General features: G+C 37.3%; 2 protein-coding genes, 1 non-coding gene and 1 pseudogene across 4 annotated transcripts; 3 read left to right on the forward strand and 1 right to left on the reverse strand.

Moving 5' to 3' along the window:
- Positions 1–520: 520 nt before the first annotated feature.
- On the reverse strand, positions 521–593 carry TRNAA-AGC. The gene has a single exon. It is a non-coding gene; the product is annotated as a tRNA-Ala (tRNA).
- A 150-nt stretch (positions 594–743) lies between these two features.
- On the forward strand, positions 744–3,631 carry LOC103943208 (photosystem II stability/assembly factor HCF136, chloroplastic). The gene is given in 10 exon segments (NM_001302282.1): positions 744–1,125; positions 1,294–1,529; positions 1,715–1,845; positions 2,058–2,127; positions 2,129–2,191; positions 2,350–2,472; positions 2,580–2,654; positions 2,764–2,879; positions 3,142–3,226; positions 3,311–3,631. Coding segments are annotated over 9 exon segments (1,227 nt in total). The 5' UTR covers positions 744–779; the 3' UTR covers positions 3,209–3,226; positions 3,311–3,631.
- Positions 3,632–4,362: 731 nt separating this feature from the next.
- LOC103943209 (superoxide dismutase [Fe] 3, chloroplastic) lies at positions 4,363–7,671 on the forward strand. 2 transcript variants are annotated; one of them, XM_009353446.2, is made up of 9 exons: positions 4,363–4,522; positions 4,673–4,808; positions 4,997–5,086; positions 5,460–5,651; positions 6,092–6,263; positions 6,496–6,569; positions 6,647–6,673; positions 6,857–6,880; positions 6,963–7,671. In XM_009353446.2, exons 1-9 carry the CDS (start codon positions 4,428–4,430, stop codon positions 7,086–7,088), a joined length of 936 nt encoding a protein of 311 aa, XP_009351721.2. In that variant the 5' UTR covers positions 4,363–4,427; the 3' UTR covers positions 7,089–7,671. The 2 variants fall into 2 exon arrangements, with proteins under 2 accessions (XP_009351721.2, XP_048441228.1); XM_048585271.1 differs by lacking the exon at positions 6,647–6,673.
- A 926-nt stretch (positions 7,672–8,597) lies between these two features.
- On the forward strand, positions 8,598–11,512 carry LOC125467911 (annotated as a pseudogene).
- Positions 11,513–20,246: the final 8,734 nt, after the last annotated feature.

Genomic DNA, 20,246 nt, shown 5'->3' on the forward strand with positions numbered 1-20,246 from the left:
GGTTCGGTGAGTTGGAGAACGAGTTATCCGATTCCTTCCCATCAGTCCCCACTGATGCAGTACTATATGTTTTGAAGAAATTGGATAAAGACCCATGAAATGCTTGGAGTTTTTCAATTGGGTCTCTCATAAAAAAATGGATTTAGGTTTCGATGTTTAGTCCATTAAAAAAAAGGGACTTTTTTCATTGATGCACAAACTTCTGTGGTAAATGTAGAGCAGGTGCAAAGGGGAAGCCCATGACACAAATTCGGCCTCCAAAAATTGTGGATCCCAGCACGTTATTATTTAATTATTAAATTAATAGAAAATATAACACTGAATAAATCTATCATTTGACAACATAAAAAAAAAATAACAAATGTGTAAAATTGCAAAATGAGATTGAAATATTTTAAAAATAATGTATGAAGGTCCAATAACACTCAAAACTTGAGGTGTTAAACCGTAATTTTTTATTAATTAAAAAAAAAAAAAAAAAAAGGAAATTTTAAACACAGAAAATTAGGCAAAAAAAAAATGGAGAAGTGGGGTATCGATCCCCATACCTCTCGCATGCTAAGCGAGCGCTCTACCATCTGAGCTACATCCCCTGTTGGTTCTTCCTTCTTGCTTTAGTCAATATACACTCACATAATAGATACTTTATAAGGCCTATCCACGTGGATGTTTCCGAAATCACCCGCGAAGCCATGTATCTCTCTCTGTTCCGGATAAGAGAGATAAGAGAGGGGTCTAGACTCGAGCGAGCGAGAGAGGGATTGTTGGAAGGAGAGAGTATGAAAATGGCGCCTACTCTGCAACTGACGACGGACTTCTCCAAATCAACAATTCACCTGAAACCATCTCTTGAATTCGCAACCACTCCTCGCCATTTCCGGACCTCTCTATCTATACCTCGAGCTTCTTCTTCGTCCTCCGATTCTTCCCTCGTCAGTCGCAGACACTTCGTTTCTGAGACGGCGGCGCTGTCTCTATCCCTCACCACTTTGCCGCTGTTCGGATCCGTACTGCCGGCCAAGGCGGAGGATCCCGCGCTTTCGGAGTGGGAGAAAGTTTCCCTTCCTATCGACCCAGGGGTCGTCCTCCTCGACATTGCTTTTGTACCCGAGGACCCCAAGCATGGTAAACCCACTTCTCTCTCTCTCTCTCTCTCTCTCTCTCTCTCCATAATTTGTTGTTTGGTTCCTCAGAAAATGCATGCGATAAAATTCCAAGTGCTGTTAGTTTATGCTAAAATTCATATTATCTGGAATTAAATTTGAGTATTTGTTGGTTAATTTCTGTGGGTAGGTTTTCTTTTGGGGACCAGGCAAACCCTTTTAGAGACGAAGGATGGCGGAGAAACTTGGGTTCCACGTTCGATTCCGTCAGCGGAAGATGAAGATTTTAATTACAGATTCAATGCCATAAGCTTCAAAGGGAAGGAGGGTTGGATTGTTGGAAAGCCTGCAATTCTTTTGCACACTTCTGATTCCGGAGATAGCTGGGAACGGATACCGTTAAGCTCTCAGCTTCCTGGAGATATGGTAAACCTTTCTATTGCTTATTTAGTCTCAAATATCCCTTCTTAGCATGATTCTATGCGATTTAAGTGATATCTAGCTGATGCGGTTTTTATGAAGTAGTCAAAACATTGGATGAAGTAATCAACATTGTTTTCCGTTTGGATATAGGTAAGCTGAGATAAGTCAATCTGTTGTAATGTTTCCAGGTGTATATAAAGGCAACTGGTGAGAAGAGTGCAGAGATGGTGACTGACGAAGGTGCAATTTATGTGACATCAAATAGAGGCTACAACTGGAGGGCTGCTGTTCAGGAGACTGTTTCCGCTACCCTTAATAGGTATGTTTTCATTCAGTGGTTGGATTAAAGATTATTGTTGAATACTTAAGATGTTCACAAAATATTTCAAAGTTTTAGATTTTACGTTTATCGTGAAGATCTGTGATGGTTTCTTTTAGTTTTCCTCAGATTTTCATAAGTTGGTTGCTCTTTTATAGTCTTATAGATGATATAAAGGCAACAAGCTTCATGTATCTCCTTTACTTTTTCAGAACAGTGTCTAGTGGAATTAGTGGTGCAAGTTACTACACCGGAACTTTTAATTCTGTGAATCGCTCACCCTGATGGAAAATATGTTGCTGTCTCAAGCCGTGGTAACTTCTATCTCACTTGGGAGCCTGGCCAGGTGAGTTTCTCCTCTTCTATGCAATATGGCTTTTTCCTTCTGTCTAATCACTGTGGTTTTAGCTTTTACTCCCCTGAAAATCTGAAGTTTATGGGATATGTTCATGCACTCATGTTAATTGTGAAGTCTCTGATTCATTGCCTTCTTTACATTTTCAGCCATACTGGCAGCCACATAACAGAACAGTTGCAAGAAGAATTCAAAACATGGGATGGAGAGCTGATGGTGGTCTTTGGCTCCTTGTTCGTGGAGGGGGACTTTATCTGAGCAAAGGTACCGGGGTAAGTAAATACTGTTTTTCCCTGTAATCTTATCATGCAAGGAGAATTCACCCTGTAACCTTGTCACTTTCGTAGTACAGAAGCTAAGCTATTGCTTATTGTTTCAGTTAACTGAGGATTTTGAAGAAGTTCCAGTCCAAAGCCGGGGTTTTGGCATTCTTGATGTCGGGTACCGATCAAAGGTAATGGTTTTACAGTTCATAAGCGTGCAGGTCTCCTTCAATTACTGTAATCTGAACCCTCCTAGTGTAATTAGCTTTTACATGTTTAGTGACTGTTTGTACCATGCAGGATGAGGCTTGGGCAGCTGGGGGAAGTGGGATCTTACTGCAAACTACCAATGGTGGCAAGACATGGACACGTGACAAAGCAGCGGACAATATTGCAGCGAATCTATACTCTGTAAAGTAAGTCTAATCTTTCCAGACGTTTGTCTGTGAATTTGGTATTCCCTTTAGAACTATTATTGATACTCCAAAAATCTGATTGGGCACTCGTCATGAGGGTATAAGAGTATATTTCTTTCTAAATATAGAAAGTTTGGAGTGCACAATTAGATTTATGGAGTGCCAATAACAATTCCTTTCCCTTTAGCGATCTTACCGCGAGAGATTTTTCAGTGGATTTGAAATACTGCAACTTGGTGTTATAATTTCTATACTGCTGCAGGTTTATTGATGACAAAAAAGGATTTGTGCTGGGGAATGACGGGGTCTTGCTTCGGTATCTTGGATAAAGTTTTAATCTACGCACGGTAATTATTTTAAGTGCTCTTGGGGGTTCTAAGATATATCATCTCGTCATTTAGATTCGTTCATTGTCATGTGCATTTATGCAGGTTTAAGAATGGTGCTTTTGCAATTTTGTACTCGTGACATAGCACATAAATGATCGATCAGGTATCCAAAGCTGCGAAGTGGAGAGGGGTCAATGCCTCATTCATTTCATATTGTAATTTTTCTGTAATTATTACCTTCCGCGGACTCATACTTTGCAATATGTTTTTACACGCTCACTGTAAGAGAATTTGTATGAGCCATTTGAAAGGGATCTATCCATCCATTGATGACTTCTTAGGTAAATTTTTAGAGAGTTTTAACTTAAAGTCCGCGGTACTGTTCAGTTTCATGAAAAACCACATTTTAACACTAAAAAGTCAATCAAGGTACTATTCACTTTACTCTTTATTTTGTCTTTATCGTTAGAACTTAAAGTTTTCAAATCATTTTCATTAGTTTTCCTAAATTTTTATTGGTTTTCTACTCTAGAGAAAAGAGCCACTTCGAATTCGAGATGTCCATACCATAGAAAACCAGACGAGACGATAAATGGTATACCACGAAATTGGTACAAGGAAAACGTGGCAAAATCGAAAAGTGGATAAATGAAACAAATAGTTGTTGGCACTTAAAATTCTAATTGTGTATTTTAAATTTTCAATATTTAGAAAGAAATAGACTCTTATACTCTCATAGGAATGTTAAAAGAATAAATGGTATAAAAGATAGTATCTTGAATTCCCAATTTTGTTATATTGTCCGCGGGAGAATAGGATCCTCGCCTTATCCTTTTCATAAGGATCCTATGGATTCTGTGATTGTGACTATTCATCGTATATTGTGCGGTTAGTTTTCGATAAGTACTATTTATATTTACTTTTAAATTTTAAATTTTAAAATAATTTCTGACCACACAATAAATGATGAACGGTTAGGATCACGAATTCCCAAGATTCATAAGGAAAGGATCCGGTCCTTTTCCGTCCCGGGGAGTTAAAATCTTCGATTTTCCTTCTGGCAATGATAGGAGGACGAAAAAGTAAACAAATGGACCTGAGTCGAACGAACAGTGATTTTTCTGGTCAGACTGTAAATTGTTAATGATAGGAGGACGAAAAAGTAAACAAATGAACAGAAGCTGCAGACGAAACGATAACCTCCCCCCCTTCCCTTCATATGAAGGCTTCTCACTCTTTCTGTACTCGTAGCGGGAATTGGAAAACCTCACCCAACCCACCGGACGCCGCTCCTCATCAACACCAACTACCAAGGTCTCTCTCTCTCTCTCTCTCTCACAATTATGTTAATGTTCTGTTGTTCAAGCATGTCAGCCCTCAAATTTAGCTTCTTCATTTCAGTTAAATTATTTCCATTAAAAAAAAAAGGTTTAATTAAATTATCCGTATATCGTAATCTCGCAGACATGCATATTTGAGTGCGAGGGGAGCAGTTAAAGGAGCAATGATACTCTGTTTTTCTAGTCCTTCACCTCCAACCTCTCACCGTTTATTTACTGAATTTTCTCACTCTTTTAAGCGTCCCCAGCTTCCTCGTCCGGTACATAATTATAGTGTACCTTGCTATTTTTCCATATAGTTTGTTGTAGTTTCGTTTGTGTTTGCCGCGTTTATTTGCCCCTTGTAAGTTGTAATGAATTCAAATTTTCGATTGCGCCATAAGATGTGGTTATTTGTTCACAACAACTGGTTATAGAATGCGTGTCTGTTGGCTCTCTATGTTCTCAGTGTAAGCAGCAGAAAAGACAGCCCAGTGGGTCTCCAAGAGCTTCTAGAGTTGTCGCTTACTATGGATTGAAGAAACCTCCTTATAAACTTGTAAGTAAACTACTCTCTCCTTAAACCAATTTTAAGGACATGAAATCGGGTTGGCCAAGTCAGCTTCTAATGTCACATTAGGTGCACCAAGACAAGTTTTTCGGGTTGTTGTAACCTGATTGGATTTGCAAGATACTTTTGTAATTTGATTGTTTGGTTTCTGAAGTTTGTGTGGTGTAGCATTTGATTCTATGAAAGCCCTCAGTTGTGACAGTTATCCATCTCGTGTTATAAATCTTACTGTGGAGAGATTACTATTCTGATTTGAGCTGCTTATTCTTGTCACGTGATGATACATACATGTATTTATATTATGCGTGCAATATGCATATGATCTTCTTCCTTGACTGAACTGTAATGTTTCTTTTTTCAGGATGCTTTGGAGCCGTATATGAGTCAAAGAACATTGGAAGTTCACTGGGGAGGCCATCATCGAAACTCTGTGGAAGGTCTGAACAAACAGCTGGAGAAGAGTGACGTACTATATGGCTACACTTTCGATGAACTTGTCAAAGCAACATATAATAATGGGAATCCTTTACCTGAATTTAACAACGCTGCTCAGGTATCTTCAAAATCGTTAGTTAATTTGTATACTTTTCTTGACTGGATCATTTTTAAATGCTATCAATGAGCTTGCATAGGGGTCACTGATCAAAGATGTGGAACGTTTAGCTACAAGCTGTTATATGCTTAGTTGACTTTCTTAGGCTCAAATGTACTACCACCAGACAATATGTGATACAATTGTGTAGCCTGAAACAGAACTGATTCTAAAGCTTCTTCAAATTTTTAGTTTTCCTGATAGGTTGTTCCTAAAGGTTTAGTGCAGTTTTGGACTGGTTTAAGACTCGCTAAGTTGAAGTCCAGTCTTGGTCATAGCATGAAAAAACATTGCAAACAAGTGACATGTTGCGTAAAGTGATTTGCAACAAGTAAAGTTGACTTTGTTCGACATCTAATTTGGGGATTATGAGATGACATCCTTTGACTTTATCGTTGTAGGTGTGGAATCATGACTTCTTCTGGGAGTCCATGCAACCGGGAGGAGGAGACATGCCCCAACTGGGTGTCCTCCAGCAGATAGAAAAGGATTTTGGTTCCTTTTCAAATTTCAGAGAGAAGTTTACAGAAGCAGCACTTACACTATTTGGCTCTGGCTGGGTTTGGCTTGTTTGTAAGTCCTTCCTCATGTTAATTTCTGAACATGTATTAGTTAATGTGTCTGGAATTTCAAAGAATGAATTTTCTTTATATTCATTGATTGGGTAATCTCAAACTTCGATTAATTTTTTGGAGTTCAACAGCACTAAGTTTCTGTACTAACCTGCCGAAGAATTCATCTTGTGACCTTGTTTGCTAATTAACTCCTCTGGTTATCGATAATTTTCCTTGTTTCATTTTCCCAGTAAAGAGAGAAGAGAGACGACTTCAGATAATTAAAACTTCGAATGCCATTTGCCCAATTGTTTGGGATGACATAGTAAGTAAAATCAAATTTTCCCAATTTCATTCTGACACTTATTTCAGCAGTTTCATTAATTATGTCTTATCCTGCAGCCAATAATCAGTTTGGATCTTTGGGAGGTGTGTAAATGATATCTCTCGCTCTCTGCTCTTTTCTACCCGCCCCGACCCCTCCCCTCTCTCTCTCTCTCTCTCTCTCTCTCTCTCTCTCTCTCTCCCCTCTCCCTCCCTCTCTCGTTGGGAGGGAGATGAAATTTTCTTAGATATGCTAATACTTTTTCCCTTTTGCTTTCGTTCTTGCAGCATGCTTATTATCTGGATTTCAAGGTATGTATTGGTATCAAACTTCATTTAGTTTCCACTAGCTGGCTCTAATTTTTTTAATGATCCTTGGGTAACTTGTTAACAGAATGACAGGGGAAAGTACGTGGATACATTTATGAACCATCTTGTGTCTTGGAATGCGGCAATGGCACGCATGGCTCGAGCTGAGGCCTTTGTGAATTTAAACGAACCTAACATCCCTGTGGCTTAGAAGGCTTGTAACACCGGCAGGATTTTGCGGCTAACTACTATCAAGAGGCTTCCCAATGAGTTTATGGGAGTCCAGCTAGGGTTGAGCTGGATTCGGATCATTTTTCCATAAAAACATGTAACGCCGGTTTTGTGCCAATGGTGTCACGTCTACAACGGTCTTGGTATGAGAGATGCAACCACCTTAGAGAGTAACTCCAAATAGATAAAGCATATGACCACGGTTTTGGTGCATTGTGTACTAGAGCAGAACAAGCGTTTCCATTGTTACGTTACATAACGCCTGGTTTTTATTCTCTATTTACTCATCAGTTTAAGCAGCCATAAGAGATGGCCTGACTGATGGTTCATGAGGCGATTGCTAAATCAATGTTAGGGACACGAGATGATGAAGCTGGCTGGCTAAAGTCGTTTTGCTGTATCACATTAGTTACATGAAGGTTAAGCACGTCAAAAATCAATCGTCTGTCACATAAAGTGTTATAAAAACGAGGACCATGTCGTTATCTGGGGCCTCCACATATGTCATGGTATGCAGATAATTTTTATGGTCACTTTCGAGAATAGTAGTGTGGACTTGTATCCGAGTAGTTTTATTTTTATTTTTATTTTTATCCGTTGATTCGTTACTTAGGTTGAGTAGAGCCTTGCAGGCAATAAATTATGAACAAATTCGGAATTAGGTAACAATGATGAAACTGGTGTTAGGGAGGTGGCAACCGGAACTAAATTATGAGAGCAATTAGCGCCATTGACTAGAAGCAGCTTGGACAACAAGGAATGCTAGAAACTGGAAAAGAAAGCATTAACCTTTGACTTTGCGGCAAAATTAGTTTTTACTTCTCCAAGATGCTCGATAGAAAAACAATCAGATAGTCATGATTGCGATAAATTCGTTTTATGTAAACTATTTATTCCCTGCACTATATAATGTTGTTTATGCAAAAACTTGGTCTAAGGTCTAACGGTCTTCTTCGTTTTGAAAAGAAAATGGTGAGAGAATAAACCCGTAAAATTCTTTTGAGATTATTCCATGATTTGCGCTGGCTTAGTAAAATGAAAGGTCAAACAAAAAAACGGCAGCCCATTTGAATAAATGTGATTGGTTTTGGACTAAAAATGAATTTAGTTAGGAAGTACTTTTCATTTACTAACCGATTGATATCAAGTAGAAAAAAACAAATAAGAAAACAGAACCAGCAAAAAAATAAAGGGTAAAACCAAAACAAAATTAAGAAAAAATCAAGGGAATTTTAACGAAAAGCTCTTAGTACTTATATTTTAACGAAAAATCGTATTTTTACATTAAAAAGTCAATCTTATTACTATTTACTTTATCTTTTATTTTATTATTATCATTAAGACTCAAAATTTTCTAACTATTTTCATTAGTTTTGTTAAAAATTAAAATGTATAAATTACATTCAAAAAACTACAAATTAAGAAAGTATAGCCAGGGATGTGGGGTGACGTCGTCCTGTATCCTTGATCGGTCAATCCGCAATCTAAAATTTTAAGAGAGAGAAAGCGTAAGAGAAGGTAAAAACGGAAAGAGGAAAAGAAGGACGCAAGATCTCAGGAACAAGGGAGGAGGAGGAGGAGGAGGAGGCGGCAGATAAACTTTTCATATCATCATCCATTCGAGGTTCAATTTCTGCAACCATCTATGCATTGAAGAATCGACGAATTGAAGAAATCGCACGCTGCATTTGGAAGACAGATTCCAATTCATCAGGTTGATTCGATCGGTGGTGAATCAGTCAAATTCCAATAGATTAGATCTCTCGTCTGCGTTGGGGGATTCCGATTTTGTTCGAGAATCGAACGATGTCGATCGCTTTTCCTCTCAGATTCGTATTTGTATTTGGAATCCAGAGGTATGACATATGATTGGGAGGGAAACGGATTGCGAATGTGAAAGTGAAGGTGAAGTGAATGGGGGAGATGGAAAGCGAGTTTTGTTGTAGTCATGCAGATCAGGTGATTTCTTCCTCCTTGCATAACCGATACAATAACACCAACACCAATCCAATGTCGGTTTCTTCTTCTTCGTCTTCCCCTTTTCTCCCGGTTTCGTCGCCGCCACGGTCTTCCTCTCCCGCTTTGGTCGGTTGCGGAGGAGTAGGATACATAGAACACGTCGTTTCCAAATTCGACACGCTTGCTGGCGTCGCCATCAAATACGGCGTTGAGGTACCATTTCCATTTCCTCATCTCCGCTTTTGATTTTTGCATTTCTCCAAAATACATGTGAACTTTGGAATTCTTCTGCTTCATTTACTGTTCTGAATTTCTGGGTTTTTCTGTGTCGTTTTTTGTTGGTTAATCGAATATTTGCTGGATTCTGAGAAATGTTTGAGGCTCATAGCTGATGTAGTCAATGGATGGGAATGCGAATAATTGTTTCAGTTTTGATGTTCTTATTGCTTCCAAAGGGGCATTGTGTTTCAGATATCTCGGCAATGTGCCTGATTATCATTTGATTTTTGTTTGTTTGCTTGTTCGATTATCGAGCTTTTTGTCGAAAATAAGTTTGTGTTTTGGTGATATTGAAGGTGGCCGACATCAAAAAGATTAATGGCCTTGTTACAGATCGCCAAATGTTTGGCCTCCGGGTTCTTCAGATTCCACTACCTGGGAGGCATCCTCCATCCCCTTGTTTATCAGACGGTTCCAAGACACCAGGGTAATTATCTGTCTCTACTCTAATTTTTGGTTATTTGACTTTTGGTTTGTAAACTTGTTTACAGTAGCGGAATATATGATTAGGTCGAAGTTGTATCCCAAACATAACAGTATTACACCTCTAGTTCTTCCCTAAGTGAAGCACATGGTTGGGGCAGAGAGCAGTTGGATCTGCACCTATTGTTAGGAAATGCACTTCGAAATCAGATTCTCATATTAATCTGCTGTCAATGTGTTCAACTGACATTTTATGTCATATTCGAGATGTTGCTTCTTTCTTGAATGGGGCAGCCTCGATCACAAAGTTTTGTCATTTTTGGGAATGCATTTTTTAGGTGATTATGGTCTAATGCAGTATGCATTTTAGGTTTCATGTCAAGATATATATTACAGGCCAATTATCTCTCAGTGAATGTAGAACGAAAAAAAGTCAATAGGTTCTCTTTAGTCTTTAAATATTGCTTAACATTTGAGTCATTTTATTATTTTGTACCGCGTTTTGTTTGTGATTGATTTGTGACTTACCATGTTAAGACTTGCTTATACAGCCAGAGTAGTTCCGACCAGAACCCACCTCGCAGCATACAATGTGATCTGTTTAACTCATTCGGGTCCCTTAGAGTTACTCCTACAAAGAAACCCTCCTTGGCTATGAACTCATTACAAAGTTATTACTGGGCTGAAACCAAGAAATCAGAACTCTATAACTGAAGGTTTTGAAATGGCAGTCTACAAAAATGGAGGTGCCCATTATTTAGAAGATGGACCATTCCTTGGAGCCTCAACAGCTTCTGACCAACCTTTGAGCCACCCTCGAAAGTCAAGAAGCCTAGTTAAATTGGATGAGAATAGTGAACTTTCTGATTCCATGCCTGCTGACGGTGACTCTGATCCATTGCGAATTAGAAGGCGTCAGAAATCTGAAGCAGACTTTTCTTGCACCCCTGAGAAGCTTTTGGGAGATAACAGTGGCAATGCCGGGTTTTCAGCAATTACAGGGAAGTGCTTGGCCCTGAGACCCACAGCAGCTAATAGAACTGCTTTAGGAAATGATGTTGAAGCTGGTGGCTTGAATCCTATACCAGTAGGTCTGGGTGATTCACTTATAGCAGATGAATTATCTGGAGTGAGGAAGTCGTCGAGCACATCAAGTTTGCAGGATCACGAGAGTATCGGTTCTGCATCCATCTGGTCAACATCTAAGTGGAGCTTGAAGCCAGATTTACAAGCCTTTTCAACTGCAGTCATTGCGAAACCAATATTTGATGGTTTGCCTAAGCCAATGACAGGTCGAAGAAAAACTGCACTTGATTAATTCACTTGATTATACGCTATGACTGCCAATTTTGATCCATATTTATCGCATCATACATCATTACCAGCAAGCATTCGAGTGGTAAATAGAAACAAACAAGAAATTGGGACAAGAGTTGAATAAGACTCGTTATCATTAATCATTGCAATACATGTGGATTTTCTATTTGATGGAACACAGTTCCGTGCTTATGATTTTGAAAGAGGTACCAGGTTACCGGCCGCAGCCGGCGGATGAACGATTGAGGGAAGCAACCGATTTTATATGCAGATTGAAGAATGCAATACTAGATAATTTGTTGGACAAACTTGTAAGCATTGTGGCACATTGTAGAGGATGTATATTGGTTCTTTCCTTCCCTAGGTTTCTGCAACAATATGCTTATACATTGATTATACCACCTAATTCTTTTGCTTCTTTATTTACTCTCTATTTGTTTTTGTTTTTGTTTTTGTTTTTTTTTTTTTTCCTTCTTCCTCCAAATTTCCCAGATACAAATTGTGTGGATGAGTTGCGACAGTATGCCGATACTATTCATGTTCTCATTTTTTAATCTCGTTTCATCAATAATTTTTACCATATTTTAAATTCATTAGAAGTCAAAATTCGAGTCGTTTTAGTCACGCTACACAGAAAAATACATTTGCTAGGCCCTCAATTAGTTTTAATTTTTTTTTTTTAACTTTAAAAACTTGGAAAATTTGATTTTGGAACATAATAGATGATATTATCACATTCAAAAGTCTTGTAACATTTTTCTTAATTCTCACATAAAATATTTTTCAAAACTAAAAATGTCGCTTTTTTAACAAAAACTGTGAGTTATACCCAAGTTTTCCAATCAATTTGGGAATTTTTACAAAAATCATTATAAGTCAGTATTTGTCGCACTATATGTTTCCTAAAATTAATTTTAGGACATTCCGAATATCTCTGACACATAAAAATATATTTCGGGGAACTTTTATTGGTTCATATTTGTTTTTCCTATTTTTCAACTTTAAAAATTAGTTTTGTGACACATAAAATGTTTAGAACATCTCCGACACATGAAATGTTTAGAACATTTCAAAAGTCTTGCAACATTTTCCTTAACTCCAAGGTAAAATATTTCCTACAACTAAAAGTTTCGATTTTTTCAAAAAAAAAATAAATAAATAAATAAAACTGTGAGTTATAACCCATGTTTTGCAATCAAATTGGAAATCTTTATGAGAATAATTATAAGCTAAAATTCGAGTAATTCTCGTCGCACCACGTGTTTCCTAAAATTAAATTTAGGGCATCCCAACATTTTAGACACATAAAAATATTTTTGCAGGGGGTATCTATTAGTTCATATTTATTTTTTTCTATTTTTCAACTTTAAAAAATCTATAAAAATTTGTTTTGGAACCTAATAGATGGTATAATCACATTCAAAAGTCTTGCAACATTTTCCTTAATTCTCAGGCAAAGTATTTACTAAAACTAAAAATTTTGATTTTTTCCCAAAAACTGTGAGTTGTAACCCACGTTTTCCAATGGATTTGAGAATTTTGAAGAGAATCTTTAGTCCAAGGAGGTTGGAATGCACGGAAATGAAGGACTAGGTGCCCTTAGCCCGGTATTCCACCCACTTGAGGGTATGGAAGAAGAAAAAAAGCAGAAGAGCTAAGGCAAAATTCAAGTCATTCTCGTCACACCACATATTTTCTAAAATTAATTTAGGGCATTCCGGACATTTTAGACATATAAAAATATTTTTGGGGGCCTTCTATTAGTTCATATTTATTTTTTATATTTTTCAGCTTTAAAAATTAATAAAAATTAGTTTTGGGACCTCAAAGATGGTAGGACCACATTCAAAAGTCTTACAACAGTTTCCTTAACTACTAGGCAAAATATTTCCTAAAACTAAAAATTTCGATGTTTTCACAAAAATTGTGAGTTACAACCCACATTTTCCAATCGATTTGGAAATTTTTACAATATTCTTTATAAGGTAAAATTCGAGTCATTATCGTCGCACCATATGTTTTTGAATTTAATTTTAGGGCATTCCCAACATCACTGACACATAATAGTATTTTTGGGGAACTTCGATTACTTCACATTATTTTTTCTATTTTTCAAATTTTAAAATCATTAAAAACTAGTTTTAGGACTCCATAGATGGTAGGATCACATTCAAAAGTCTTGCGACATTTTCCTTAACTACCAGGAAAAATATTTCCTAAAACTAAAAATTTCAATATTTTCACAAAAACTGTGAGTTATAACCCCACATTTTCAATCGATTTGGGAATTTTTAAGAGAATCATTATAAGATAAAATTTGATTCATTCTCATCGCACCACATGTTTCCTAAAATTAATTTTAGAGCATTTCGAGCATTTAAGACACATAAATATATTTTTGATGGGCCTTCTATTAGTTCATATGTCACATCCCGGCCCGGGACGGATCACTTCCCGAGTCCGCTCCACCACCGTAGCACGATATTGTCCGCTTTGGGCTTACCATTCCCTCACGGTTTTGTTTTTGGGAACTCACGAGCAACTTCCCAGTGGGTCACCCATCATGGGATTGCTCTAGCCCCTTTTTCGCTTAACTTCGGAGTTCCGATGGAACCTGAAGCCAGTGAGCTCCCAAAAGGCCTCGTGCTAGGTAGGGATGGGAATATACATATAAGGATCACTCCCCTGGGCGATGTGGGATGTCACAATCCACCCCCCTTAGGGGCCCGACATTCTCGTCGGCACACACGCGACCAGGGTTAGGCTCTGATACCAAACTGACACACCCCGACCCAGAAAGTCCACTTGGACCCTGAATCGAGCTGTGCTGGCCGACACCTGGAAGGTGACGAAGCCATAAAATTTGGCATCAGAGCCTAACCCTGGTCGTGTGTGTGCCGACGAGGCCGTCGGGCCCCTAAAGGGGGTGGATTGTGACATCTCACATCGCCCATGGGAGTGATCCTTAAATGTATATTCTCATCCCTACCTAGCACGAGGCCTTTTGGGAGCTCACTGGCTTCGGGTTCCATGGGAACTCCGAAGTTAAGCGAGTAGCGCACGAGAACATTCCCAGGATGGGTGACCCATCGGGAAGTTCTCGTGTGAGTTCCCAGAAACAAAACCGTGAGGGCATGGTTGGGGCCCAAAGCGGACAATATCGTGCTACGATGGTGGAGCGGCCCAGGAAGTGGTCCGCCCCGGGCTGGGATGTGACATCATATTTATGTTTTCAATTTTTCATCTTTAAAAATCAATAAAAATTAGTTTTGGGACTTAATCGATGTTAGGATAACTTTTTCCTTAACTCCCAGGCAAAATATTTTCTAAAACTAAATATTTTGACTTTTTTTTTTCCTTCACAAAACTGTAAGTTACAATACATGTTTTCCAATTGATTTGAGAATTTTTACAAGAATCATTATAAGCCAAAATTCTAGTCATTCTCGTCGCACCACCTATTTCCTAAAATTAATTTTAGGGCATTTAGACAGATAAAAAAAAATGAAAAAGAGGGGGGGTCCTATTATTTCATATTCATTTTTTTTTTCCATTTTTCAACTTAAAAAATCATTAAAAATAGTTTTGGGGCCTAATAGATGGTAGGATAAAATTCAGAATTCTTGCAATTTTTTCCTTAACTCCCTGGCAAAATATTTCCTAAATCTAAAAATTTTGATTCCTTCACAAAATTGTGAGTTATAGCCACATTTTCCAATGGATTTGGAAATTTTTACGAGAATTGTTGTAAGCCAAAATTTCGAGTCATTCTCGTCGCACCATATGTTTTCTAAAATAATTTTAGGGCATTTCCAACATTTCAAACCCATCATTTTTTTTTGGGGGGGGAGGGGGTGGGGGGTGTGGTTGTGACATCCCACATCGTCCAGGGGAGTGATCCTTATATGTATATTCTCATCCCTACCTAGAGCGAGGCCTTTTGGGAGCTCACTGGCTTCGGGTTCCGTAAGAACTCCGAAGTTAAGCGAGAAGGGGGCTAGAGCACTCCCAGGATGGGTGACCCACTGGGAAGTTGCTCGTGAGTTCCCAAAAACAAAACCGTGAGGGAATGGTAAGCCCAAAGCGGACAATATCGTGCTACGGTGGTGGAGCGGGCCTGGGAAGTGGTCCCGCCCCGGGCCGGGATGTGACAGTTTGGTATCAGAGCCTAACCCTGGTCGCGTGTGTGCCGACGAGGACGTCGGGCCCCTAAGGGGGGTGGATTGTGACATCCCACATCGTCCAGGGGAGTGATCCTTATATGTATATTCCCATCCCTACCTAGCACGAGGCCTTTTGGGAGCTCACTGGCTTCAGGTTCCGTAGGAATTCCGAAGTTAAGCGAGAAGGGGGCTAGAGCAATCCCACGATGGGTGACCCACTGGGAAGTTGCTCGTGAGTTCCCAAAAATAAAAACCGTGAGGGAATGGTAAGCCCAAAGCAGACAATATCGTGCTACGGTGGTGGAGCGGGCCCGGGAAGTCGTCCCACCCGGCCATCGTCCAGGGGAGTGATCCTTATATGTATATTCCCATCCCTACCTAGCACGAGGCCTTTTGGGAGCTCACTGGCTTCGGGTTCCGTAGGAACTCCGAAGTTAAGCGAGAAGGGGGCTAGAGCAATCCCACGATGGGTGACCCACTGGGAAGTTGCTCGTGAGTTCCCAAAAATAAAAACCGTGAGGGAATGGTAAGCCCAAAGCGGACAATATCGTGCTACGGTGGTGGAGCGAGCCCGGGAAGTCGTCCCACCCGGCCCGGGATGTGACAATTTGGAATCAGAGCCTAACCCTGGTCGCGTGTGTGCCGACGAGGACGTCGGGCCCCTAAGGGGGGTGGATTGTGACATCCCACATCGTCCAGGGGAGTGATCCTTATATGTATATTCTCATCCCTACCTAGCACGAGGCCTTTTGGGAGCTCACTGGCTTCGGGTTCCGTAGGAACTCCGAAGTTAAGCGAGAAGGGGGCTAGAGCAATTCCACGATGGGTGACCCACTGGGAAGTTGCTCGTGAGTTCCCAAAAATTAAAACCGTGAGGGAATGGTAAGCCCAAAGCGGACAATATCGTGCTACGGTGGTGGAGCGGGCCCCGAAAGTCGTCCCACCCGGCCCGGGATGTGACAGTGGTTGTGTTGGTTGTGTTTCTGTTAGTTCATATTTATTTTTAAAATTTTTCAACTTTAAAAATTACTTTTGAGACCTAATAGATTGTACGATCACATTCAAAAGTCTTGCAACGTTATCTTTAACTTCCAGGCAAAATATTTCCTAAAACTAAAAATTTCGATTTTTTTCCCCAAACTGTGAGTTATAACCCACGTTTTCCAATCAATTTGAGAATTTTGAATATAAGGCAAAATTTAAGTAATGCTCGTCGCACCACATGTTTCCTAAAATTAATTTTAGAGCATTTTGAACATTTCAGACACATAAAATATATTTTTGGGGGCCCTTCTATTTGCTCAATTTTTTTTTTCTTTCTATTTTTCAATTTCCAAAATCAATAAAAACTAGTTTCGTGACCAGATAGATGGTAGGATAACATTCAACAGTCTTGCAACATTTTTCTTACTCCCAGTCAAAATATTTTCTAAAATTAAAAATTTCATTTTTTTTACAAAAACTGTGAGTTATATATATAATCCACGTTTTCCAATCGATTTGGAATTTTTTACGAGAGTCATTATAAGCAAAAAGTTTTAGTCATTTTTGTTGCACCACACATTTTTAAATTTAATGTTAGGGCGTTCCACACATTTCAGGCACATAAAAGTATTTTTGTGGGGCCTTCTATTAGTTCATTTTTTTTTTCTATTTTTCAACTTTAAAAATCAATAAAATTAGGTTCGGGAACTGATAAATGGTAGGATCACATTCAAAAGTTTTACAACTTTTTCTTTAACTCCCAAGCAAAATATTTCCTAAAACTAAAAATTTTCGATTGTTTTCACAAAATTGTGAGTTATAACCCACATTTTCCAATAGATTTGGGAATGTTTACGAGAATTATTATAAGCAAAATTTGAGTAATTCAAATCATTCTCGTCACACCACATGTTTCCTAAATATGATTTGAGGCAATTCCCAACATTTCAGAAACATAAAAGTATTTTTGAGGGGCCTTCTATTAGTTCATATTTTTTTTTCTATTTTTCAACTTTAAATATCAATGAAAATTAGGTTCGAGACCTTATAGACGGTATGATCACATTCAAAAGTCTTGCAACATTTTTCTTAATTCCTAGGCAAAATAATTCCTATAACTAAAATTTTCAATTTTTTCACAAAAATTGTGAGTTATAACCCATGTTTTCCAATCAATTTGAGAAATTTATGAGAATTATTAAAAGCCAATCAATTTAGGGCATTCCCAACATTTTAGACACATAAAAATATTTGTGAGGGGGGTATCTATTAGTTCATATTTATTTTTTCTATTTTTCAACTTTAAAAATCAATAAAAATTAGTTTGGAGACTTAACAGATGGTACGATCACTTCAAAAGTCTTGAACCATTATCTTTAACTCCCAGGAAAATATTTTCTAAAACTAAAAGTTTTCATTTTTTTCACCAAACTGTGAGTTATAACCCATGTCTTCAATCAATCAGAGAATTTTTACAAGAATCAATATAAGGCAAAATTCGAGTAATTCTCATCACACCACATGGTTCCTAAAATTAATTATAGTGAATTCCGAACATTTCAGACACATTGAAATATTTGTTGGGGCCCTTCTACTAGTTCAATTTTTTTTTTCTACTTCAAAAATCAATAAAAACTAGTTTCGGGACCAGATATATGGTAAGATCACATTCAAAAGTCTTTCAACATATTCCTTAACTCCCAAGCATAAAATTTCCTACAACTAAAAGTTTCAAATTTTTTTTTTCTTTTCAAAGTGAGTTATAACCCATGTTTTCCAATCCATTTGGGAGTTTTTATGAGAATCAATTAAGCGAAAATTCGAGTAATTCTCGTCGCATCACATGTTTCCTAAAATTAATTTTAGGGCATTCCCCAAACACAAAATTAATTTCGGGACCTCATAATAGATGGTAGGATCACATTCAAAAGTCTTGCAAAATGTTTCTTAACTCCCAGGCAAAATATTACTTAAAATAAAATTTTTTGATTTTTTCCCAAAAATTGTGAGTTATAGCCCACATTTTTCAATTAATTTGGGAATGTTTACGAGAATTATTATAAGCCAAAATTCAAGTCATTATCGTCGCACCACATGTTTCCTAAATATATTTTTAGGGCATTCCTAACATTTCAGACACATAAAAGTATTTTTTAGGGGCCTTCTATTAGTTCATATTTATTTTTCTATTTTTCAACTTTAAAAATTAGTTTCGTGATCTTATTGACGGTATGATCACATTCAAAAGTCTTGCAATATTTTTCTTAACTCCCATGCAAAATATTTCCAAAAACTAAAAATTTCAATTTTTTTCACGAAAATTGTGAGTTATATAACCCACGTTTTTCATTCGATTTGAAATTTTTGACGAGAATCATTATAAGGCAAAATTCAAGTCATTCTAGACACATGAAAATATTTTTGGAGGGGCTTCTATTACTTCATATTTATTTTTTCTATTTTCAACCTTAAAAATCAATAAAATTAGTTTCGGGAACTAATAGATGGAATGATCACATTCAAAAGTCTTGCAACTTTTTCCTTAACTTTCAGGCAAAATATTTCCTAAAACTAAAAATTTCAATTTTTTTTTCACAAAATTGTGAGTTATATAATCTACATTTTCCAATCAATTTGGGAATGTTTACGAGAATTATTATAAGCCAAAATTCGAGTCATTCTCGTCACACCACATGTCTCCTAAATATAATTTTAGGGCATTCCCAACATTTTAGACACATAAAAATATTTTTTGAGGGGCCTTCTATTAGTTCATCATTATTATTTTTTTCTATTTTTCAACTTAAAAATCAATAAAAGTTAGTTTCGAGACCTTACAGACAGTACGATCACATTCAAAATTCTTCCAACATTTTTCTTAACTCCCACGCAAAATATTTCCTAAAACTAAAAATTTCAATTTTTTTCTCAAAAACTGTGAGTTATAACCTATGTTTTCCAATCGATTTGGATATTTTTACTTGAATCATTATAAGATAATTTTTGGGTCATTCTTGTCACACCACATGTTCTTTAAATTAATTGTAGGGCATTCCCGAAATCGTAGACACATGAAAATATTTTGGGTTGGGGAAGGGGTTGGGGGGTGCTTCTATTACTTCATATTTATTTTTTCTATTTTCAACTTTAAAAATCACTAAAAATTAGTTTCAGGGACTAATAAATGGAATGATCACATTCAAAAGTCTTGCAACTTTTTCCTTAACTCCCAGGCAAAATATTTCCTAAAACTAAAAATTTTGATTTTTTTCACGAACTATGAGTTACTCACTTTTTCCAATCGATTTGGGATTTTTTTGAGAATCTTTATAAGTCAAAATTCGATTCATACTCGTCGCATCACATGTTTTCTAAAATTAATTTTAGAGTGTTCCAAACATTTTAGACACATAAAAATATATTTGGGAGGCCTTTTATTAGTTCATATTTATTTTTTCTAGTTTTCAACTTTAAAAATCAATAAAAAATAGTTTTGGGACCTCATAAATGGTAGGGTCACATTCAAAAGTCTTGCAACTTTTTCCTAACTCCCAAGCAAAATATTTCTTACAACTAAAAATTTCGATTTTTTTCATAAAAACTGTGAGTTATAACCCATGTTCTCCAATTGATTTTGGAATTTTACGAGAATCATTGTAAGTGAAAATCCCACGTTTTCTAACCGATTTGGAATTTTTTACGAGTCATTATAAGCAAAAAAATTTGAGTCATTTCGTCGCACCACATGGTTTTAATTTTAATTTCAGGGCGCTCAGAACATTTCAAACACATAAAAATATTTTTAGGGGCCCTTTTATTAATTCAAAATTTTTTCTTCTTCTATTTTTCTACTTCAAAAATCAATAAAAACTAGTTTTGAGACCAAATAGATGGTAAGATCACATTCAAAAGTTTTGCTGTGACATCCCACATCGCCCAGGGGTGATTCTTATATGTATATTCCCATCCTTACCTAGCACGAGGCCTTTTGGGAGCTCACTAGCTTCGGGTTC

The sequence above is a fragment of a genome, unplaced genomic scaffold, assembly GCF_019419815.1.
Source record: "Pyrus x bretschneideri cultivar Hongxiangsu unplaced genomic scaffold, Pyrus_bretschneideri_v1 Contig22, whole genome shotgun sequence".
In the NCBI taxonomy this organism is placed as follows: domain Eukaryota; kingdom Viridiplantae; phylum Streptophyta; class Magnoliopsida; order Rosales; family Rosaceae; genus Pyrus; species Pyrus x bretschneideri.

Bases quoted from the DNA above. Each gene is read 5' to 3' on its own strand.
- LOC103943209 (XM_009353446.2), top strand. From the start codon at position 4,428: ATGAAGGCTTCTCACTCTTTCTGTACTCGTAGCGGGAATTGGAAAACC. The intron at 4,523-4,672 runs GTCTCTCTCTCT...GTAATCTCGCAG, and splicing joins CATCAACACCAACTACCAAG to ACATGCATATTTGAGTGCGA. The intron at 6,264-6,495 runs GTAAGTCCTTCC...TCATTTTCCCAG, and splicing joins TGGCTGGGTTTGGCTTGTTT to TAAAGAGAGAAGAGAGACGA.